The sequence below is a fragment of the Cherax quadricarinatus genome, chromosome 25, assembly GCF_038502225.1.
Source record: "Cherax quadricarinatus isolate ZL_2023a chromosome 25, ASM3850222v1, whole genome shotgun sequence".
Taxonomy (NCBI): Eukaryota; Metazoa; Arthropoda; class Malacostraca; order Decapoda; family Parastacidae; genus Cherax; species Cherax quadricarinatus.
In genome coordinates, this window is record NC_091316.1 from 28,690,431 (window position 1) to 28,716,263 (window position 25,833).

Genomic DNA, 25,833 nt, shown 5'->3' on the forward strand with positions numbered 1-25,833 from the left:
TCAAAAAAGCGTCTTCTTGGATGTTTAAGTTAACTAAGTTAGAAGAAATATTAGGATCACAGTATGAGTAAAAAATTAAACCCTAGATAAACTAAGGTGTGTATTTTGTATCTTATAGCATTATCTCGGTGGTTTATATCAGGAGGAAATGTGTAGACGTTCTAAGAAGAGCGCATCAAAAACAACAAGATGATAGACTAGTCTGCGCTACAGTATTGTGTTGTGGTATGACACAGACATAACTACTGCACAATAGATTTTAGCAGTTGCAAATTAAGAACTAAATCTGATGATTATGCACAAATAATTCGCACATTGGAGAGAGGAGCTTAGGACGAGGTTTTAATCCAACTCGGACCGAAACGTCGTGGTAAGGTCCTCCTATGTGCGGGTTCTTTGTGTATTGTTCCAATCACGGCATTGTGCCTTTTTCTGTCTTATAATTATGTAAAAGAGAACACTGTTGAATCTGGCATCACATCACTTCTTGCAAACTATAATTCTTCTGTGTTGCAAATTAATTTCATAACTGTAAGGCTGGCATGGTATTGTAATGTTCGTTGAAGGTCATGATACTCAGGACACCTCAAGTACTCTGTACACAACTTGTTGTCTCAAGAATTCTAAACAAATTAAGGCGATTGTTCTTTCTCGATACATGAGTGTTAACGGGTTCGTCTGAGTGTGTGCACTCACCTAATTGTGGTTGCAGGGGTTGAGTCATAGCTCCTGGTCGCTACCAGGTAACTCTCTCCCTGCTCCATGAACTTTGTGTGTGTGTGTGTATGTGCGTGTGTGCGTGTTTTGTGTGTGTGTGTGTGTGTGTGTGTGTGTGTGTGTGTGTGTGTGTGTGTGTGTGTAATCACCTAGTTGAGGTTGCAGGGGTCGAGTCCAAGCTCCTGGCCCCGCCTCTTCACTGGTCGCTACTAGGTCACTCTCCCTGAACCATGAGCTTTACCGTACCTCTGCTTAAAGCTATGTATGGATCCTGCCTCCACTACATCGCTTCCCAAACTTTTCCACTTCCTGACTACTCTGTGGCTGAAGAAATACTTCCTAACATCCCTTTGATTTATCTGTGTCTTCAGCTTCCAACTGTGTCCCCGTGTTGCTGTGTCCAGTCTCTGGAACATCCTGTCTTTGTCCACCTTGTCAATTCCTATCAGTATTTTGTAAGTCGTTATCATGTCCCCCCTATCTCTCATGTCCTCCAGTGTCGTCACGTTGATTTCCCTTAACCTCTCCTCATAGGACATACCTCTTAACTCTGGGACTAGTCTTGTTGCAAACCTTTGCACATTCTATAGTTTCTTTACATGCTTGGCTAGGTGTGGGTTCCAAACTGGTGCCGCATACTCCAATATGGGCCTAACGTACACGGTGTACAGGGTCCTGAACGATTCCTTATTAAGATGTCGGAATGCTGTTCTGAGGTTTGCCAGGCGCCCATATGCTGCGGCAGTTATTTGGTTGATGTGCGCTTCAGGAGATGTGCCTGGTGTTATACTCATCCCAAGATCTTTTTCCTTGAGTGATGTTTGTAGTCTCTGGCCCCCTAGACTGTACTCCATCTGCGGTCTTCTTTGCCCTTCCCCAATCCTCATGACTTTGCACTTGGTGGGATTGAACTCCAGGAGCCAGTTGCTGGACCAGGTCTGCAGCCTGTCCAGATCCCTTTGTATTTCTGCCTGGTCTTCGATCGAATGAACTCTTCTCATCAACTTCACGTCATCTGCAAACAGGGACACCTCGGAGTTTATTCCTTCCGTCATGTCGTTCACAAATACCAGAAACAGCACTGGTCCTAGGACTGACCCCTGTGGGACCCCGCTGGTCACAGGTGCCCACTCTGACACCTCGCCACGTACCATTACTCGCTGCTGTCTTCCTGACAAGTATTCCCTGATCCATTGCAGTGCCTTCCCTGTTATCCCTGCTTGGTCCTCCAGTTTTTGCACTAATCTCTTGTGTGGTACTCTGTCAAACGCCTTCTTGCAGTCCAAGAAAATGCAATCCACCCACCCCTATCTCTCTTGTCTTACTGCTGTCACCATGTCATAGAACTCCAGTAGGTTTGTGACACAGGATTTCCCGTCTCTGAAACCATGTGGCTGCTGGTGATGAGATCATTCCTTTCTAGATGTTCCACCATTCTTCTCCTGACAATCTTTTCCATGATTTTGCATGCTATACATGTCAGTGACACTGGTCTGTAGTTTAGTGCTTGATGTCTGTCTCCTTTTTTAAAGATTGGGACCACATTTGCTGTCTTCCATGCCTCAGGCAATCTCCCTGTTTCGATAGATGTATTGAATATTGTTGTTAGGGGTACACATAGCGCCTCTGCTCCCTCTCTCAGGACCCATGGAGAGATGTTATCTGGCCCCATTGCCTTTGAGGTATCTAGCTCACTCAGAAGCCTCTTCACTTCTTCCTCGGTTGTGTGTACTGTGTCCAGCACATGGTGGTGTACCCCACCTCTCTGTCTTTCTGGAGCCCCTTCTGTCTCCACTGTGAACACTTCTTTGAATCTCTTGTTGAGTTCCTCACATACTTCATGGTCATTTCTTGTTGTCTCTCCTCCCTCCTTCCTTAGCCTGATGACCTGGACCTTGACGGTTGTTTTCTTCCTGATGTGGCTGTATAACAGCTTCGGGTCAGATTTGGCTTTTGCTGCTATGTCGTTTTCATATTGACGTTGGGCCTCCCTTCTTATCTGTGCATATTCGTTTCTGGCTCTACGACTGCTCTCCTTATTCTCCTGGGTCCTTTGCCTTCTATATTTCTTCCATTCCCCAGCACACTTGATTTTTGCCTCCTTGCATCTTTGGGTGAACCATGGGCTCATCCTCGCTTTTCCATTATTCCTGTTACCCTTGGGTACAAACCTCTCCTCAGCCTCCTTGCACATTGTTGCTACATATTCCATCATCTCATTAACTGGCTTCCCTGCCAGTTCTCTGTCCCACTGAACCTCATTCAGGAAGTTCCTCATTCCTGTGTAGTCCCCTTTCCTGTAGTTTGGTTTCATTTGTCCTGGCCTTCCTGCTTCCCCCTCCACTTGTAGCTCTACTGTGTATTTGAAGCTCAAAACCACATGATCGCTGGCCCCAAGGGGTCTTTCATATGTGATGTCCTCAATATCTGCACTACTCAAGGTGAATACTAAGTCCAGTCTTGCTGGTTCATCCTCTCCTCTCTCTCTTGTAGTGTCCCTTACGTGTTGGTACATGAAGTTTTCCAGTACCACCTCCATCATTTTAGCCCTCCATGTATCTTGGCCCCCATGTGGCTCCAAGTTCTCCCATTCGATTTCCTTGTGGTTAAAGTCGCCCATGATCAGGAGCTTTGCCCTGCATGCATGAGCTCTTCTCGCCACTGCAGCCAGTGTGTCAACCATCGCTCTATTGCTCTCGTCATACTCTTGCCTTGGCCTCCTGCTGTTCTGTGGTGGGTTAGACATCACTGCAATTATCACCTTGGGACCACCAGAGTGAAGCATTCCCGCTATGTAATCACTTTCTTCTCTGCTGTCTCCTCTCTCCAGCTCATCAAAATTCCATCGGTGTTTGATCAGCAATGCCACTCCTCCACCCCCCCTGTTCCTTCTGTCTTTTCTCAGGATCTGGTATCCCGCTGGAAAGATGACATCTGTTATCATACCTGTAAGCTTGGTTTCTGTGATTGCTATGATGTCTGGTGATGCCTCTTTGACTCTTTCGTGCCACTCCTCCCACTTGTTTGTTATTCCATCAGCGTTTGTGTACCATACCTTCAGTTTCCTTTCCAACACTGTGGTTTGGGGGGCCTGTGGAGGTGGGAGACGTGGTAGCATACTGTGGGATTCTATGGTTGGGGGTTGGGTGGAAGCTGTGGGTATGGATTGTATTGTGTGTTGGGATGGTGTGATAGGTTGTGGGGTTCTGAGGATAGTTGTGTGTGTGCTTGCCTTTTGCTGCTCTGTTCTGCTCTGACTGACCTCTGCTGGTTCCATCCTTGTCTCCTTTGCTAGCTCCTTTCGCTTTTTTGTCCTCTCCCTCAGCTGCCGTCTCTCTGTTTGTGTTCTGTCTCTGTCTAGGAACACCTTCTTGTACTCTTCTGAGCTTTTCAACCGTGGTTTCTCTTGGAGGATCCTGTTCTGCACTGTTTCTGTCCTGAGAATTAGCTTGATCAGTCGGTTTCTCCCCTTCAAGTACCCCCCTATTCTCTGAAAATTTACAATCTCATCCATGTCTTCTCCCCCTATTTCCGTGATGATTTTCTCAATCTCCTTTCTTTCTTCATGCCGTCTTTCAGTGTGTGTCCTTTCCTCTCTCTCCCGAAGCCCATGGATAATCACTGATTTTGCCCTTTCCTCCTCCCATTGCCTCTTCCTCTGTGACTCTGGTTCCTGTCTGTATGTGGTCATTTTCTCCCTTGATTTTTCCAGTGGCTCTTGGTAGCATGGTACTCAGTACTCAGTACTCAGTACTCAGTACTCAGTGGTCAGTCGTCAGTACTCAGTGGTCAGTCGTCAGTACTCAGTGGTCAGTCGTCACGTGAGGTCACAGACCCTGAGCTGCTTTGGGGATTAGTGTGGACGGTTACAAAGCATGGCTTGCTTCTGCAGTGTTTTAAAAATTGAGGTTGGAGAGTTGAAGGAGGAGGTCTTGCTTCTCCAGGAGGAGATTAGGAGGCTGAAGGTCCACCTCAATGGGTCTGGGAGAGAGTGTGAGGTGGCTGGAGTTGTGGGGAATGAGGCTTCTAGCAGCGAGGTGCAGTCTGTCTCTCGCTGTGGGGAGGCTGTAGTTGGGGAGGCAGCAACGGCTACCAGCAGTGAGGAGCAGCCCAGCACCTGCTACAAGTGGCGAGTAGTTCACAGTAATGGAAGGCGCATCAGAGTAAGGAAAGTTAAGAGTGAAGATCTGAAGGTAGGAAATCGCTTCTCTGTTCTTCAGGATGAATGTACTTCAGTGGCCAGTGAAGGTAAGGGTACTACTGCCCCTGCTAATGGAGGTAAGCGCATTCTTGTGGTTGGTGACTCTCAGGTAAGATACATTGACCGTGCTTTTTGTAATAGGAATAAGAAGATGAGAGATAGAGTGTGCTTCCCTGGAGCTGGTGTTGGGGACATTGTCAACAGGCTGGATAATATCATGTCAGGTAATGGGAGCAAGCCCATTATCTGTCTCAGTGCTGGTGGAAATGATATTGGGAAGGGTAGGAGAGAAGAGCTGCTAGATAAGTACAGGTCAGCTATAGATTTCATTAAGTCTAAGGGAGGGATCCCAATCATATGTAGCATCTTGCCTAGAAGGGGAGTAGGAAATGAATGGTTGTCTAGGGCAATTGGTGTAAATTGCTGGCTAGACAGATACTGCAAGGAACTTGCAATCCCATTCATTGACAACTGGAACAACTTTTATGGCAAACATGATATGTATGCAAGGGATGGGGTACATCTCTCTGGGGCTGGGGTGGTAGCACTTGCAGACTCGATTGAGAAGGCCATTGGTGAAATGCCTATGATTTTAAACTGATGGAAGATAGAGGTATGGGTGTGTGTGGGAAACAAGCAGGTTGCAACACTTGGGTTGGAAACAGTAAATGTATAAAAGGCATTCAGCATGAAGTTATAAATAAAGACAATAGATCAGGTCAGCAAACAAAGGGGGACAGCAGAGGGCAGCAAGGGACTAGCTCCCTTAAGGTTTACTATACTAATAGCAGGAGTGTAAGAAATAAGATAGATGAGCTAAGATTAATTGCAAGTGCAGGAAACATAGATATTATTGCTATAACAGAGACCTGGCTCAATCTGAAAGATAGAGAGATGCCCTCTGAATGTCACATACAAGGCTATAAATTATTCCACACTGACAGGGTCAACAGGAAAGGTGGTGGAGTAGCGATGTATGTCAGAGACAATTTAAATTGTTGTGTTAGACAAGATATTAAATTAGAAGCGTCAGCCACTGAATCTGTTTGGTTACAGCTTCTCGAGGGCCGAGAAAAACTAATTTTGGGTGTGATTTACAGGGCCCCAAATCTTGATAGGGAGTGCAGTAAACTTCTATGGGACGAAATTCGTAAGGCATCTACATACGAAAATGTTGTGCTAATGGGAGATTTCAACTATAGACAGATTGATTGGAGCAATTTGACAGGAAATTTAGAGTCAGGTGACTTTCTTGATACGATCCAGGATTGTTTTTTAAAACAGTTTGTGACAGAGCCAACTAGGGGAAATAACCTCCTTGACTTGGTTCTTGCCAGTAGGGAAACACTAATTAATAATCTTGAGGTTAATGATGAGCTTGGGGAAAGTGATCACAAATCACTCAGTTTTAATATATCATGGAATTCCCCTAATAATGGCAATCAAGTCTCCGTCCCTGACTTTCGCTTGGCTGATTTCATAGGACTGAAAAATTACTTAGGTGGGCTGAACTGGAATGACCTGACTAAGGGTCAGGTAGGTGGTGATGGTTGCCGATATGATGCTTTCCAGGGCATAGTTCTAGCTGCTCAGTCAAATTATGTTCCAAATAGGGAAATCAGATCAAACAAAAATGATCCTAAATGGATGAACAATAGATTAAAATATCTGATTGGTCAAAAGAGAGGCATATATAGGCAAATCAAAAGAGGAGAGGGGCAATTGAGAAATCGATATATTCAGTTAAAGAGAGAAATAAAAAAGGGAATTAGAAAAGCAAAAAGAGATTATGAGGTTAAAGTTGCAAGAGAATCGAAGACTAACCCAAAAGGATTCTTTCAGGTATACAGAAGTAAGATCAGGGACAAGATAGGCCCACTCAAAAGTTCCTCGGGTCAGCTCACTGACAGTGATAAGGAAATGTGTAGAATTTTTAACACATACTTCCTCTCAGTTTTTACACAGGAGGATACCAGCGATATTCCAGTAATGATAAATTATGTAGAACAGGACGATAATAAACTGTGCACTATTAGGGTCACAAGTGACATGGTCCTTAGGCAAATAGATAAATTAAAACCTAACAAATCCCCAGGCCCTGATGAACTGTATGCAAGGGTTCTAAAGGAATGTAAAGAGGTGCTTAGCACACCTTTGGCTAATCTTTTCAACATATCACTACAAACTGGCATGGTGCCAGATAAGTGGAAAATGGCAAATGTGATACCTATTTTCAAAACAGGTGACAGGTCCTTAGCTTCGAACTATAGACCAATAAGCCTAACCTCCATAGTGGGAAAATTTATGGAATCAATAATTGCCGAGGCAGTTCGTAGCCACCTTGAAAAGCATAAATTAATCAACGAATCTCAGCATGGTTTTACAAAGGGGCGTTCCTGCCTTACGAATTTATTAACTTTTTTCACTAAGGTATTTGAGGAGGTAGATCATGGTAATGAATATGATATTGTGTATATGGACTTCAGTAAGGCTTTTGACAGGGTCCCACATCAGAGACTATTGAGGAAAATTAAAGCACATGGAATAGGAGGAGAAATTTTTTCCTGGATAGAGGCATGGTTGACAAATAGGCAGCAGAGAGTTTGCATAAATGGGGAGAAATCAGAGTGGGGAAGTGTCACGAGCGGTGTTCCACAGGGGTCAGTGTTGGGCCCCCTGCTGTTCACAATCTACATAAACGACATAGATGAGGGCATAAAGAGCGACATCGGCAAGTTTGCCGATGACACCAAAATAGGCCGTCGAATTCATTCTGACGAGGACATTCGAGCACTCCAGGAAGATTTGAATAGACTGATGCAGTGGTCGGAGAAGTGGCAGATGCAGTTTAATATAGACAAATGCAAAGTTCTAAATGTTGGACAGGACAATAACCATGCCACATATAAACTAAATAATGTAGATCTTAATATTACGGATTGCGAAAAAGATTTAGGAGTTCTGGTTAGCAGTGATCTGAAACCAAGACAACAGTGCATAAGTGTTCGCAATAAAGCTAATAGAATCCTTGGCTTCATATCAAGAAGCATAAATAATAGGAGTCCTCAGGTTGTTCTTCAACTCTATACATCCTTGGTTAGGCCTCATTTAGATTATGCTGCACAGTTTTGGTCACCTTATTACAGAATGGATATAAATTCTCTGGAAAATGTACAAAGGAGGATGACAAAGTTGATCCCATGTATCAGAAACCTTCCCTATGAGGATAGACTAAGGGCCCTGAATCTGCACTCTCTAGAAAGACGTAGAATTAGGGGGGATATGATTGAGGTGTATAAATGGAAGACAGGAATAAATAAAGGGGATGTAAATAGTGTGCTGAAAATATCTAGCCTAGACAGGACTCGCAGCAATGGTTTTAAGTTGGAAAAAATTCAGATTCAGGAAGGATATAGGAAAGTACTGGTTTGGTAATAGAGTTGTGGATGAGTGGAACAAACTCCCAAGTACAGTTATAGAGGCCAGAACGTTGTGTAGCTTTAAAAATAGGTTGGATAAATACATGAGTAGATGTGGGTGGGTGTGAGTTAGACCTGATAGCTTGTGCTACCAGGTCGGTTGCCGTGTTCCTCCCTTAAGTCAATGTGACCTGACCTGACTAGGTTGGGTGCATTGGCTTAAGCCGGTAGGAGACTTGGACCTGCCTCGCATGGGCCAGTAGGCCTTCTGCAGTGTTCCTTCGTTCTTATGTTCTTATGTTCTTATGGTTGTGCCTCAGCATTCGACCTATCTCCCTCTCCATCTGCACCCATCTGCTCTTCCCTTCCACTCCTTGGCCCTTCTTTGCAGGCTGATATGACCTTAGCATAATTCATATCTCCTTCCTTCCTGTTCAGCCTCTCATCTTCGTATGGTGTGTCTTCTCTGGTCACTACCCCTGAGACTTGCTTCAGCCTGTTTACCTCAAATTCTAGGACCTTTACCCTGGCTACTGCAGTTTCGACTTGTGCCTCCGAATTCTTCGTCTCCTTCTCCAACCTCTTTTCCCATTTCACAGAGAGCTCTTTCTCCATTTTTTTCAGAAAGCTCTCCTAATTTTCTCTCCCATTCTTGCTCTATCCTTTTCCACTGTTCCTCCATCCATTCCTCATTACCAGTACCATTGTCATCTGATCCCTGATTCCTGCGAGTCCTAACCATTTTTTTTTTTTTAGTGAGAGAGAGAAAGAGAAAAAGAAAAAGGGGGAGAGAGAGAAGGGGAGCCTAGAAGGAGGGGAAAAGAAGGGAAAAAGGGGGAGAAAGTGAGAGAGAGGGAAAAGGTAAGAGAGAGGGGGAGTGACAAGGGAAGAGAGAGAGAGATAAAAGAAGAGGAAGAGAGTAAGAGAGGAAGAGAGAGAGGGAGAGGGAGAGAGATGGGGGGGGGAAAGGAAGGGTTATAGGGTCACTTCACAGGAAGGTGTAAAATCCTGTATATGTGTGTGTGTCTATATGTGTGTGTGTGTGTGTGTGTGTGTGTGTGTGTGTGTGTGTGTGTGTGTGCATATGTGTGTGCATGTGTGTGTGTGTGTGTGTGTATGTGTGTGTGTGTGTCTGTGTGTGTGTGTGTGTGTGTGTGTGTGTGTGTGTGTGTGTGTGTGTGTGTGTGTGTGTGTGTGTGTGTGTGTGTGTGTGTGTGCTACAGCTATTCAAGTGCCTAAGAGCAGAGCTGTCCTCACCTAATGTGTGTGCATATGTTTATGTAAACAGTCCTTATTTCCCACGTATGTACTACATACGTATTGTATATGTACCCGATCTCTTGGTTCCCACTGTACTGTCTTATGCGTTTAAAATTACGTTAAAAAATAAATACACTAGGCTTCGCCTATATGCCACTACCTCTAAATTTTATTAAATGCCAGTAAATGCTGCTTATTCTAATTCTGATAGCTCGAGGAGAATGACCCCCAATTCCAGCTAGAGACAGGTACTATTGACCCCATGCAACTCAAACTAGGTGAATATTACTTGCGGCTGGCAGTGGAGTAACATTGCAGGTCTGTCCTGTCCCAGAAGTTGAAGAAGTTTGATGCTTCTCGGTAATTTTTCCACTAACTTCCTGTATGCACTATAGTCTCTAGCTCTTCTAATTTTTTCACTCACTCATTGTATTTACTAACACATCTATATATATCTCTTATCTCCCTGGTCTTGAGTCGCACTTATTCTTCAAAATACCCCACTGCGTTATTATGGCAACACTATTTAGGCCTGACACAACCGTTCACCCTTCCAACGGCCCTCACTAAACACTCAGCCAATATTTCCTTTTTTTTCTTTTCTGTGATCACTTATATTTCCTTTTTTCGGGGCTTAAGTGATTATATGCACTCTTATGCGTGCACACGCCTATATCCCACACTCTATTCCTTATGGCACAGTCAGAAATTACCACCAAAACACGAGCTCAAACCGCGTGACTCCTCCACGAGTGTGTGTGTGTACTCACCTATTTGTGTTTGCTCTTGGTCCCGCCTCTTCACTGACCACTACTTAATCCTCTCTCTCTCCCTGTTCCATGAGTTTTATCATACCTCGTCCTAAAACTATGTATGGTTCCTGCCTCCATTACATCACTTGCTAGACTATTCCACTTCCTGAAAACTCTACGGCTGAAGAAATACTTCCTAACATCCCTTTGACTCAGCTGAGTCTTCAACTTCCAATTGTGACCGTTTGTTTCTGTTTCCCATCTCTGCAACATCCTGTCCCTGTCCACCCTATCTATTCCTCGCAGTATTTTGTATGTCGTTATCATGTCTCCTCTAACCCTCCTGTCCTCCAGTGTCATCAGGCCGATTTCCCTTAACCTTTCTTCGTAGGACATTCCCCGTAGCTCTGGAACTAGTTTTGTTGCAAACCTTTCCACTATCTCTAATTTCTTGACGTACTTTACCAAGTGTGGGTTCCAAACTGGTGCTGCATACTCCAGTATGGGCTTGACGTACACGGTGTACAGAATCTTGAACAATTTCTTACAGAAGTATCGGAACGCTGTTATGCTGCAGCAGTTATCTGGTTAATGTGTACTTTCGGAGACGTGCTCGGTATTATAGTCACCCCAAGATTTTTCTCCATGAGTGAGGTTTGCAGTCTTTGGCCACCTAGCCTATAGTATGTCTGCAGTCTTCTTTCCCCTTCCCCGATCTTCATGACTCTGTATTTGGCTGGGTTAAATTCTAGGAGCCAGTTGCTGGACAACGCGTCCAGCCTGTGTGTGTATGTGTGTATGTGTGTGTGTATGTGTGTGTATGTGTGTGTGTATGTGTGTGTATGTGTATGTGTGTGTGTGTGTGTTTGTGCTTACCTAATTGTGGTTGCAGGGTTCGATTCATAGTTCCTGGCCAGGCCTCTTCACTCATCGCCACTAGGTTCACTCTCTCCCTGCACTAGGAGCTTCTTCATACCTCTTCTTAAAGCTATATATGGTACCTGCCTCCACTACCTTACATTCCAGACTATTCCACTTCCTGACAACTCTATGGCTGAAGAAATACCTCCTAACATCATTGTGACTCATACGAGTCTTCAACTTCCAACTGGGACCCCTTGTGGCTGTGCCCCATCTTTGGAACATCCTGTCTCTGTCCACCTTGTCAATTCTTCTCAGTATTTTATATGTCGTTATCATGTCCTCCCTTGTCATTTCTGTCCTCCAGTGTCGTTTGGTCGAGTTCTCTTAACCTCTCCTCGTAGGACATGCCCCTTAGCTCCGGAAATAGTCTCGTTGCAAACCTTAGCACTTTCTCTAGTTTCCTGACGTACCTGGCAAGGTGAGGGTTCCAAACTGGAGCTGCATACTCCAATATGAGCCTAGTGTACACTGTGTACAGGGTCCGGAACGGCTCCTTACTGAAATGTCGAAATCTATTCTTAGGTTCTCTAATCGCCACTATACTGCAGCAGTTATTCGGTTGATGTGCACCTCAGGAGATGTGTTCGGTATTATACACACCCCAGGATTCTTTTCTTAGACTGAGGTTTGTAGTCTTTAGCCCCCTAGACTGTATTCTGTCTGCAGTCGTCTTTGCCCTTCCCCGATCTACTTGACTTTTCACTTGGTGGGGTTGAACTCCAGAAACAACTTGCTGAACCAGGCTTGCATCCTGGCCAGATCCCTCTGTAGTCTGCCATATTTTCCTCCGACTGAATTCTTCTCGTTAATTTCACTTCTTCTGCAAACAGGGACGCTTCTGAGTCTATTCCATTGGTCATGTCTTTCACATATACCAAGAACAGCACCTGTCCTAGAACTGACCCTTGTGTGTGTGTGTGTGTGTGTGTGTGTGTGTGTGTGTGTGTGTGTGTGTGTGTGTGTGTGTGTGTGTGTGTGTGTGTGAGTGTGAATGCCCATCTCTGGGAATGAGTATTTACCTTGAGCCTGAGGTGGTTGAGAGGAGGCTGGGCATAGGGGATGCTATGGTAAGCATACAGGGCCCTGCCCTTATTGGCCGTCTGACGTACGCCGGAGATCCAGCCCCCATCGGTGGACACGAGGGGAGCGTCCTCTGCCACCACCACTGACAACACCAATACCGAGACCAACTCCACTGACAACATTTTCATCCTGAAGACCTAAGGGTTTAAATTAGAAACGAAAATTATCATTTTAAGGAAGCCCCACTATATATATATATACATATAAGTAGTGAACTTTTCCTCTGGGGGGGCTCCTTCCTGTTTAGGCCTTCCTCTGGGGGGCTCCTTCCGGTTTAGGCCTTCCTCTGGGAGGCTCCTTCCGGTTTAGGCCTTCCTCTGGGGGGCTCCTTCCGGTCTAGGACCTTCTACAGAGTGACTCCCTTTTCACACCTAGGTGTTACTTCCGGTTTGACCTTGACCTTGACCTCGCCCTCGAGACTACCTCACCCTTGACCCCCCCAACCATTACCCCCGCCCACGACCCCCCTTCGCGACCCCCCCGTCGCGCTGCGCGCCTGCCCGCGCGCCCGCCCGCGCGCCCGCCCGCGCCCGTCGCGACCCCCGCCCGCGCCCTTCGCGATCCCCGCCCGCGCCTTCTGCTGCGCCTTCTGCAGCGTCGTCCGGATCGCCCCCGCGTCTCGAATTTTTTTCCGATTTTTTCGAATTTTTTTTGAATTTCATTTTCTTGTGCTCTCCATCTCCTCGGATCAAGTTTTTAAGGTTACCCCTCCGACTTTCACCCCCATCCCAAAATTTCTCGAAATCAAAGTCTCCATCTCCTCGGATCAAGTTTTTTTTGGATCCCCCCTATGGGGTTTTCGAAATTCTCCATCTCCTTGGATCAAGGTTTTTTGGATTGTCCCTCCTTCCACCCCCAACCCCCACCTCAAATTTTTCTCGATAATACAAGTTTTGGATTCCCCCCTATGGGGGTTTTGAATTTCTTATGAGCTCCTCGGATCAAATTTTTGAGGTTCCCCCTCCCACTTTCACCCCCCACCCCCCAATCCCAAAATTTCTCGATAATACAAGTTTTTGGATTCCCCCCTATGGGGGTTTCGAAATTCTTATGATCTCCTCGAATCAAATTTTTAAGGTTCCCCCTCCCACTTTCACCCCCCACCCCCCAATCCCAAAATTTCTCGATAATACAAGTTTTTGGATTCCCCCCTATGGGGGTTTCGAAATTCTTATGATCTCCTCGGATCAAGTTTTTTGGATCCCCCCTATGGGGTTTTCTAAATTCTCCATCTCCTTGGATCAAGGTTTTTTGGATTGTCCCTCCTTCCACCCCCAACCCCCATTTCCCAAAATTTCTCGATAATAAAAAGGACTCTACTTCCTCGGATCAAATTTTCTCGATAATGCAAGTTTTTGGATTCCCCCCTAAGGGGTTTTCGAAATTCTCCAATTCCTCGGATCAAGTTTTTGGAATCCCCCCCCTATGGGGTAAGTATTCAAATGAACTCCTCCTATGGGGGCATGCTTACTACAGGTCTAAACAAGTCAAATGACCTAAGAAGGGTGTTTACTCGGCGGTCAGTGACGTCACGCGCACACAGGTTGAATCAGGTCGACCCTATGTCAGTGACGTCACGCGATGACCCCACACACACAGGCTGAAACTTGTTGAGCCTTTTAGTTCATTAAAGTTAATAAGGGGACATAGTACCTACATTATAGGGAAAACATTTTCACTCTTAACCCAAATTTTTCATCATCAGAAAGTCGCATTTTTTTCGTTAATACCCACAATTTCTTTACAAAATACAACACAACATTATCACAAAAAACTAACTCAAACTAACCCAAAGTTAATAAGGGGACACAGTGCATCAGAAAAAGTCAAAAAAACTAACTCAAACACTTTTACTTTGAACATCACCAAAACACTCTCATAAATCATTTGAATACTCACATAAACACCTTTGAACACCTTCAAAACACTCTTGAACACCTTCAAAAACACCTTTGAACATTTCCAATCAACACTGAAACACTTCCAAAAAACACAATTTGAGTACTCCCAATTACACCACTGAATACTACTAAAACACCGCTGAATTCAATCAAAACATCCTTCAACACCTTCAAACACCCTTGAACACCTTCAAAACACTCTTGAACACCTTCAAAAATACCTTTGAACATTTCCAATCAACACTGAAACACTTCCAAAAAACACAATTTGAGTACTCCCAATTACACCACTGAATACTACTAAAACACCGCTGAATTCAATCAGAACACCCTTCAACACCTTCAAAACACCTTTGAACACCTTCAAAACACCCTTGATCACCTTCAAAAAACAACATTTGAACACACTCAAAACACCTTTGAATAACCTCAAAACACCTTTGAACACCTTCAAAACACCCTTGAACACCTTCAAAACACCCTTGATCACCTTCAAAAAACAACATTTGAACACACTCAAAACACCTTTGAACACCTTTGAACATTTCCAAAACACTATTTGAGTACTCCCAGTTACACCACTGAATACTACTAAAACACGCTGAATTCAATCAAAACACCCTTGATCACCTTCAAAAAACAACATTTGAACACACTCAAAACACCTTTGAACATTTCCAAAACACTATTTGAGTACTCCCAAATAAGATTTGACATCTCTAATTTATCTGCACTTACACATTTCATTAAATTACAACTCATCCCTCAGTCTCCAGACTAGGCATTTTCTCGTTTTTACCCTTTTAGTTCATTAAAGTTATTAAGGGGACAATACATCAGAAAAAAAGCCACAAAAACTAACTCAAACACTTTACTTTGAACATCCCCAAAACACTCTCATAATCATTTGAATACTCACATAAACACCCTTGAACACCTTCAAAACACCTTTGAATATCGTTTTTAAACTAATTTCATCACAACCCACTTATATCATCTTTTTTTCGGTAACTCTAATTCGACTACATTACCCTCATCAATTACCAACAAATTTTACTCGTTTTAACTAATGTCATCACTGTAACCAAGATTTTCACAAAAAACTCTATGACACCTAACACACACGCACACACACACCCCACAACACCCACAACACCCACAACCCACAATTTTTTCTCGTTTTAACTAATTTCATCAGAAAGTCACAACAACAACAACCCACAACCCACAACACCCACAACACCCACAACCCACAACACCCACAACACCCACAACACCCACAACACCCACAACCCACAGCACCCACAACACCCACAACCCACAACACCCCACAACCCACAATTTTTTCTCGTTTTAACTAATTTCATCAGAAAAAGGCACAACATCCACAACCCACTTCACCCACACCCCACAACACCCCACATCACCCACATCCCACAATTTTTTCTCGTTTTAACTAATTTCATCAGAAAAAGTCACAAAAACAACCCACTTATATCATTTTTTTCGGAATCTCTAATTCGACTACATTACCCACAACCCTCATCAATTACCAATTTATTCACATTTTTTTTCCCCTTCTTTTTACTGAATCTTAAAAGTAATACACATTCCTCCCTACAGTACTAAAATTCTAATAAAATCCTCTCCATACCCATCTCCTTGTATCCACATAAATTAATATTATACTAGTATCAACTACCCAACTATTGCGACATGTTTCAACACCCTCCATTCTTTTCCAATATATCATAACTTTTCATTTCTATAATTTCTTTTTAAAATATTCACACATTACCTTTATATTCAGTAAAATCTCCCCATATTTCTATTTTTTTTTTTTTTTTTTATTTAAAAAACACAGTATACATGTATGTTATACATAATTGACTTAAAACACAGTATAGATGTGTGATATACAAAATTGATATTTAAAACAAGAACCGTGAAAACTTTATGTAAGACAACAATATATATAACCAAACAGAGAACTATCGGAACATACCTTAAACACCAAATAATTATATAACCATACCTGATAGTCTTATTCATATTGTGTATGAAATTTTATATACAAAAGAATGTCATATAAACTAATGCATTGCGCATTCAATGGTGCTATGGACATATAAAAATTTATGTACAAAAACAATATCATAGAAACTAATACATTGCACACTCACTAGTACTTTGGTTATATTAAATAACTAACAGAAAACTACATGACTTGAATTTTTTTTTTTTTCCTTTTTCCTTTTTTTATTTAAAAACAACATACACATGATACAAGCCGACAATTAGCAAATCCAAAACCGTGACAGACAATGTCAGTACACACACAATATAAAAAAAAAAAAAAAAAAAAAAAAAAAAAAAAAAAAAAAAACATTTTAACATTGATATAACGAAATTCTACCGTAAGAAACCCAACCCGTTTACGGGGAAAAAAAAAACATACCGACTACAAAACAGAACGTCTGAGTCATAAAACATGTAGGAATAAGTCCTATAATCATGTATATATGTATATACATACACATGCACATATACACATACATGTATGTGCACATATGTTCTTACAGCACAGACTGGATTATACTAGAACAAAAAAAATACACCAAAAGACTTATCACTAAAAAAAACTAGACAAACTAAATACATAACATCCAAAACAGAAGTGGCAGACAATGTCAGGTACACACAAAAAACATTGTAACACAGTGTTATAACAAATTCTACTAAAATAACCCAACCAACCGACTTCCAGACAAACAGTCGGAATCATTATAAAACATGTAGGAATGAGTCCTACAAACATATATATATATGTATACATATACGCATGCATATACACACATACGTGTATATGCACTTGTTCGTACAGAACAAACTGGATCATACATAGAAATAAAGCTCTAAATGACTTTTCACCAAATAAACCAAAAAAATATTACATCCAATGATAGAACTATACCTAAGACATTGGTTCCCACAAACACACCTACACACACACAAAATTAATGTTACCGATTAACACTCAGTATATAATATGACCTTCCAGTCAAATGAAGGGTATATATAAACCCCATCAAATACTTTTATATTTTCGTACATAGGTCATTTTGTACCCATTCAATACGATAAAAAAGAGACGTATGACAAGGATAAATCTAACATCAGATTCTAATGTATAAAACATATCCTCACAATATACATATAAATATAAACCCCCTATATAAAATGGTTCTTATAACAATAAGAGAAAAAAATAGAAAATCACATACAACTTTTGACTCTGTGATTTTACAAATTCATAAAGGTCTACATACCCCGGAGCCCCCGACGGCTCCCTGCAAAAAAAACTTTACCCCCATCTACCACCTTGCAAACCAATCAACCTTCCTCATCAGGCTTCCAATCACTCCAAGAGGACACACCACTGAAGAGACCAACCCCTTGCCTCTCACCCCGTCACCAAACAGAGTAGACGTTCAACAGTAAGTTCACGATATCCCTCCGGAAAACTAATTACCCACCTTCCCCCATATAATTGTTTGTTCCTACATGCTGTCCTATAAAAACACGCCGCAAACGCTTTTATCCTAATGTTTCCCTCCACCTCCCTCATCCCCCAAGAAACATGCAAGTAATCAACTATTACGTATCTGATAGCCCTCCCCACCTCTTTGGGTACCCCTCCCATATCTAACATTAAAGCCCTGAGGGTCGATATCTGTCCCCCCCCCAATAAAAAGAAAACCCTCTTCAACCACAATCTTACCACCTCCAAAGCAGAACAAAAATATACTACATGAAAAGCCGTTTCAACTTCCCCACAAAAACCGCATGATGCCTCTCTCACAAAACCCATTCGTCTTAGCACCTCTTTCGATGCTAACGTCCCCATAAGAAATCTATATACTAATTCCCTCGCTCTTGCCGGTATTCTTAATTTACGAAATTCCACCCATATCACTCTCCAATCATATGTGGGGTACACTGCCATCCCTTGCATTGATTCCTGACGACGACCCACACCCACTAACCGTTTTACCTTGAGTTTTTTAACATTGCGTACCTTTAACATAAACCGCAACATATCTTCACACTCCACTAAGTCCCTGCCACCCCACCATTTGCGGATATCCCCCATCACCTCCCCCACCCGAAGACCCCTTTCCCCCGCTGCCCGAATATACCTCTGCTTCACATATAGCGCCTTCACCCTAGACCCTAATGCCATCAATCCCAATCCTCCCTGTCTTACCATAGTCATTACCACATCTTTACCCAACCACGCCCTCCCAAAACCCCACACATACCTTAAGGCTCTTCTTTGTAATTCCATAATATCCTGACTTCTTAAGGGGTAAATTTCCGCCACTCCCCACACCTTACTATAAATCAGCGTATTTACCACCACAACCCTTTGTTGCAAGGTTACATCCCCGGCCCTTAGACTCCTGAGCCTACTCAAAGCTCTGTCGACACATTACCATTTCTGAATTAACCCTCCTGCTCTCCTGTACATCTGCTAAATACAAAATCCCACAAATCTTTAGCCTATCTACAGTTATCCATCCAAACTCCTCCCCCAAGGTCCCTCCTACCCAATTGCCTACCTCCAGCAACCGTGATTTCTGCTTATTAACTCTCATCCCAGTAGCATTCCCAAAAATCTCAATTACCCTTCCCACTTTACTTAAATCTTCTATCTGATTAAGTAAACAGTTGTATCATCTACATAACCAACAATATTCCCACAAAATCCACCTCTCTCCCCCATCCTTCCCATCCCACCATCAACCAGAACATAGAAAGGATTCTGCATACATGCAAAGAGTATTTGGGAGAGTGGACACCCCTGCCTTAAACCCCTCCCCATGCTTACTGAACTACCCAACCTCCCATTTACCTGTACTCTCATCGATGCATTCTCATATAATGTCCTCACCCATCCAACCACCCTCCCTCCAAAACCCATTCTCACCATACTCTCAAACAAAAAGTCCCTATCCACATAATCATAAGCTTTCTCCCAATCCAGACCTAGAATACCTCCCTTACTACTACCCTCAAGGAAATCCCGAATACGTCCATGACCTACCCGCATACTCCTCCCCGGGATACCAAGTTGTCCCCCATGTATCACAGACCCCATGACCTTCTTCAGTCTATTACCCAAAATTTTCGCAAAAACCTTGTAATCTGCGCACATCAAAGATATTGCTCGGTAAGCACTCAACTCTCTTCCCCCCCTCTTCTTTGGCACCAAAACTATGACACCCATACTTTGCGATGTGCCCAACTTCCCACTAGTTAACATATGATCCAATAGCCTAACAAAGCACTGCCTAATACACCCCCAATGTGCTCTATAAAAATCATTTGGTATACCGTCTATCCCTGGTGTTTTCCCGGTACTCATCCCGAAAACTGCCTCTTCCACCTCAACCTCACTTATACCAACCTCCAACCCCACTCTATCCTGCTCACTTAAAACGCTATGGAACCCCCCTTCAAAAATACCCTCCCAGGAACCCCCCTCCCTCCAACTCCATTTCTCCCTAAACCAACTATCAGCATAGAGACTCATACTTTCCGTATTGGATAGGACTCGACCCACTGGATACCCTCCCACCCCAGGGCTTGTCTCCAATTGTAGAATGGTGGTTACACTCTGTCGGTCCCTAAATTTACGTAAAACAAACCCAGACGGCTTATCACCCCACAATACATCCTCTAACCCCGCCCTAACCCTAATTGCATCAAACCTATCATTGTGTAATTCAGCGATCCTGCTCCGCAGACTGTCCATGTCATCCCTCCTACCACCTCCCCCAACATAACAATCTTGCAACTGTCCCTCCAGATAATTTTGCAACCCAAAACGCCACCTCGCCTCTTCCCATCCCCTAACCTTAAAAAAATACGCTATTCCCGGTTTTGCCTGCATTTCCCACCAATCTAACAGATCTATCTCCCTGTCCCTAGTCTCCCAAAAAGGCAACCACTAATCACTGAAAAAAGGCCCCTCCCCCTCCTCCTTAAGAAGCCTTACATTTAATTTCCAGTACCCAGAATAAATACGCACCACTCCATCCCACATCAAATCTGCTATTACCGCCCTGTGATCCGAAAACCCCACATCGAAGGTTTGCACCCTCACAACATCTATACCCTGCTTAATATAAATTCTGTCCAATCGCGCTTCATATCCCCTACGGACGAACGTGTGCTCCACTAGGTATCCCCCCCTCCCCACCACATCAACAACCCCAATATCTCGCAATACATCCCTCAGCACACTCAGCACACAACCCGCCCCTCTCGGTTCGACATCACCACTCCTAATCACACAATTCCAATCACCACCTATTACTGTTGTAGCAGGCAAACCTCTCAAGTGATACAGCAATACCTCTCTAACAAAATCTACTTTTACCCTGGTATTGCTAGTTGCTGGCATGTAAACTCCTACAAAACTAGCTCGACTCTCACCCCAGACAACATCCACCCTCACGACCCTCCCACCCCCCCCCTCTTCCCAGCCGATGACACGCAAGGGGCTGGTCTCCTTTATCGCCACTGCTACCCCACCTTTCAATTGCAAACCACTGGTAACATACATCCGATATCCTTTTAACCACAACACACAACCAGCCCTATGATTATGCTCTTGCAAAAAGCAAATATCTACATCAAACCGCCGTAAAAACCACTCCAACCAAACTTTCTTAACCTCAGTCTTAAGTCCATTGACATTAAGTGTGACACTTCTAAAAATTATAGAAGGGGCGGCTTTCCCCTATGGCGCTGGGATTTACTCGCTGCACTTTTCACATTACGTATTCCCTTACCACTCGAGTTATCCTGTGCAGTCACCTCCCCCCTCCCTCTCCCACTGTGCAACTCAGGCGCACCTCTACCACTATGTGGCATCGGCTCCACAACCGCTGCCCATGACTTCTTCCCCGGCCTCTGCCCCGGGGTAATAACCTCGTCTATCTCTGATGCCGCAGTTCTTTTTCTAGAACTTCCACTTACACACATCTCACCCTCAGACGAATCCTCCTGGTGTACCTCCACGGCCACCACATGCTCCAGCCTTTTCTTACTCAAGTCTTTCTCCACAATCTGTGGCCCTCCAGCTCTCCAACTTCACATAAACTGAGGACACCTTCTGCACCGGGCTCATCCCCATCCAAAAAATCCTTGATGACATCTGCCAGTAAACCCTCCTGAGTCGAAGCTTCCTGGACTAAAGACTCCTCAGATAACACCTTCGACTCCCCTGACTCCCCTGGGATAGTGACACACGTCTCCTCCTCCGCCACCTCCCGGTCGACCTCCTCGCTCCAGAGATCAGGCCTCCGGCCTCCCGAGGCAACAGAGCCAGGCACCAAATCACACGACTGTTGAATCACAATCGGCGTTTCCAGAATTCGAGGAGCCCGCCTCCTAGGACACTGGGCTGCCATGTGCTCATAAGAGCTACACAGACGACATGTTTTTCTCTGACCCGCATAGTACACATAAACCTGTGTTCTACAACCGGTCATCGTTACATAGGATGGTATAGGCCTTGTTAAAGACATTTTAAGGGTGTAAGAACCTTCCGGCATTCCTTCATACGGACCATCCCTCCATACCCCCATGGTTGCAGAATGCACTGTCCCATAACTGCGAAAAAACTCCTGTAGTCCATATGCCGTGGCCTCGAAGGGTACATTCCGTACCTTCACCCATGTGAAGTACTTAGAAACATCATGTAACACAACATCCATCGCTGAATTCACACTCATGCGTTGTTCCTGGTACTGCTCGACAATTCTTGTGTAGAAGCCGGCTCTCAGAAATTTCACTAAGATTCTTGTCAAACCATTAAGAGCGACGCCATATAATTCCTCGTTGGGGATACCATATGTGTCCCTGATGATGTTAGGGAGAAGTTCATTCATCGTATCTCCACTTAACATACCACGAACCAGCTCTATGCAGATAGTATTTACTCTCCGTACTGTATGTTCAGCCATTTTGATATCCCAAAATGAGCAGCGCACGTCCTCACTACTCAATGGTTGTTGATGTACTGTGGTAGCTCGCCTGAAAACAGCAGAGGGGTGCTGAGCACAACCGCACTCCACCGTAGTCAGGCAGCAAATGTCCGACATGTTTCAACACCCTCCATTCTTTTCCAATATATCATAACTTTTCATTTCTATAATTTCTTTTTAAAATATTCACACATTACCTTCATATTCAGTAAAATCTCCCCATATTTCTAATTACAACCCTCCCCATACACCTCGCCATCTCACCCACATTTCTTCACATCCACTCACCCATCTCCCAACACAACTCTTCTGAACAAACACAAAATCACATTTCACATCCACAAATGCATCTCAAATCCACTAAAATCACTATAATCAAGATATTCACAAAACTCTATGACCACCTAACACACACACACACACACACACACACACACACACACCTACCTAACTTATCCTAACTTAACCTATCTTATCCTAACCTAACCTAACCTAACACCATCAAACACCTCCGAATACTCCCCAAAACACTACTGATTACTACCAAATCACCTAACCTAACTTATCCTAACCTAACCTAACCTAACCTAACCTAACCTAACTTATCCTAACCTAACCTAACCTAGCCTAACCTAACCTAACCTGACCTAACTTATCCTAACCTAACTTATCCTAACCTAACCTAACTTATCCTAACCTAACCTAACCTAACACCTTCAAACACCTCCGAATACTCCCAAAACACTACTGATTACTACCAAATCACCACTGAATACTACCAAATCACCATCAAAATCACCAGAAACTAAGTTTATCATCACCATCCAACATCCTTTTTATAGAATGAATATTCTTACTGCATTTTATGTTGCATATCACATTTCCTCTTCCACATCATCCCTAAACATCCTTCCTTATTCATTCCGTATATCTCCTAGAGTTGTTTTAACCCCCGACGGGACCATCATGACATTAGGAGCAAGAGTGTAGTAGGTGGTGTTGGAGTGGTGATGGTTCCTCTGGCTCCTACGTCGTGATGGGTCCGTCGGTGGTTAAAACAACTCTAGGAGATATACGGAATGAATAAGGAAGGATGTTTAGGGATGATGTGCAAGAGGAAATGTGATATGCAACATAAAATGCGGTAAGAATATTCATTCTATAAAAAGGATGTTGGATGGTGATGATAAACTTAGTTTCTGGTGATTTTGATGGTGATTTGGTAGTATTCAGTGGTGATTTGGTAGTAATCAGTAGTGTTTTGGGAGTATTCGGAGGTGTTTGAAGGTGTTAGGTTAGGTTAGGTTAGGTTAGGATAAGTTAGGTTAGGATAAGTTAGGTAAGGTTAGGTTAGGTTAGGCTAGATTAGGTTAGGTTAGGATAAGTTAGGTTAGGTTAGGTTAGGATAAGTTAGGTTAGGTTAGGTTAGGATAAGTTAGGTTAGGTTAGGTGATTTGGTAGTAATCAGTAGTGTTTTGGGGAGTATTCGGAGGTGTTTGATGGTGTTAGGTTAGGTTAGGATAAGTTAGGTTAGGTTAGGATAAGTTAGGTTAGGTTGGGTAATGTTAGGTTCGGTTCGGTTAGGTTAGGTTAGGTTAGGTGATTTGGTAGTAATCAGTAGTGTTTTGGGGAGTATTCGGAGGTGTTTGATGGTGTTAGGTTAGGTTAGGTTAGGTTAGGTTAGGATAGGTTAGGTTAGGCTAGGTTAGGTAAGGTTAGGTTAGGTTGGGTAATGTTAGGTTAGGTTCGGTTAGGATAGGAAAGGTTAGGTTAGGTTGGGTTCTTGGTTATAGTGATTTGAGGGGATTTCTATAAAAAGGAAGTTGGATGGTGATGTTAAACTTAGTTTCTGGTGATTTTGACGGTGATTTGGTAGTATTCAGTGGTGATTTGGTAGTAATCAGTAGTGTTTTGGGGAGTATTCGGAGGTGTTTGATGGTGTTAGGTTAGGTTAGGTTAGGTTAGGTTAGGATAGGTTCGGTTAGGTTAGGTTAGGTTAGGTTAGGTTAGGTTAGGTTAGGTTAGGTTAGGTTAGGTTAGGTTAGGTTAGGTTAGGTTAGGTTAGGTTAGGTTAGGTTGGGTTCTTGGATATAGTGATTTGAGGGGATTTCTATAAAAAGGAAGTTGGATGGTGATGTTAAACTTAGTTTCTGGTGATTTTGACGGTGATTTGGTAGTATTCAGTGGTGATTTGGTAGTAATCAGTAGTGTTTTGGGGAGTATTCGGAGGTGTTTGATGGTGTTAGGTTAGGTTAGGTTAGGTTAGGATAGGTTCGGTTAGGTTAGGTTAGGTTAGGTTAGGTTAGGTTCGGTTAGGTTAGGTTAGGTTAGGTTAGGCTAGGTTAGGTTAGGTTAGGTTAGGTTCGGTTCGGTTAGGTTAGGTTAGGAATGGTTAGGTTCTTGGATATAGTGATTTGAGGGGATTTCTATAAAAAGGAAGTTGGATGGTGATGTTAAACTTAGTTTCTGGTGATTTTGACGGTGATTTGGTAGTATTCAGTGGTGATTTGGTAGTAATCAGTAGTGTTTTGGGGAGTATTCGGAGGTGTTTGATGGTGTTAGGTTAGGTTAGGTTATGTTAGGATAGGTTAGGTTAAGCTAGGTTAGGTAAGATTAGGTTAGGATAGGTTAAGTTAGGTTAGGTTAGGTTAGGTTAGGTTTGGTTAGGTTAGGTTAGGATAAGTTAGGTTAGGGTATGTTAGGTTAGGTTAGGTTAGGATAGGTTAGGTTAGGTTAAGATAGGTTAGGTTAAGTTAGGTTAGGTTAAGTTAGGTTAGGGTAGGTTAGGTTAGGTTGTTAGGTTAGGTTAGGTTAAGTTAGGTTAGGCTAGGTTAGGTTCGGTTAGGTGAGTTGATTCAGGTGTTCGTTAAGGCGATGATTATCTTAAATCTACCTTGGATGTGAACCGCATTTCATGGCGTCTGTCTGTCCTCAGTTGACGCAGGTGTAGGGTAAGGAGATGGCCGTATGATTTTCTACCTTGGGTGTAAACCGCATTACATGGTGGCGTCGGAGGGGGAAGGGGTGTACAAAAATCATGACGCAATACTTTTGGGGTAAGGCATATAAGCTCAATGAGTCTCTCAGAGCGAGGAAAGTGTTTCTATTCGGAATTCGAGTAAATATTTCTACCATTGAGTGTTTACCAACAAGAAAATAATGTTCGATTTTACGATAAAGTTTTCAAAACTAATTTGGAAATATCCAAAAATGTAGTCGTTCAAAGTAATTCTGGAGTACTCTAATGTATTTTGGAAGTGTTCCAATATATTTTAGGTTAGGATAGTAGGTTAGGGTAGGGTAGGTTAGGTTAGGTTAGGTTGGGTTAGGTTAGGTTAGGTTAGGTAAGGTTAGGTTAGGATAGGTTAGGAACGGTTAGGATAGGTTAGGTTAGGTTAAGATAGGTTAGGTTAGGTTAGGTTAAGGTTAGGTAGGTGTGTGTGTGTGTGTGTGTGTGTGTGTGTGTGTGTGTGTGTGTGTGTGTGTTAGGTGGTCATAGAGTTTTGTGAATATCTTGAT

At 43.2% G+C, this 25,833-nt stretch overlaps 1 protein-coding gene across 3 annotated transcripts in view; it reads right to left on the reverse strand.

The window, feature by feature from the left end:
• LOC128689984 (venom carboxylesterase-6) overlaps positions 1–25,833 on the reverse strand; it is a 190,215-nt gene that overhangs the window by 152,704 nt on the left and 11,678 nt on the right. For 2 of the 3 annotated variants that reach the window (XR_011392418.1, XM_070088677.1), the window contains exon 1: positions 12,293–12,500. Coding sequence is in view for 2 of the 3 variants with exons in the window: in XM_070088677.1 (XP_069944778.1) it covers positions 12,293–12,484 (192 nt within the window). In the remaining variant the exon portion in view is untranslated. Of the gene's footprint in view, positions 1–12,292; positions 12,501–25,833 lie in introns of those variants that run through there. The other variant, XM_070088676.1, reaches the window with a different exon arrangement.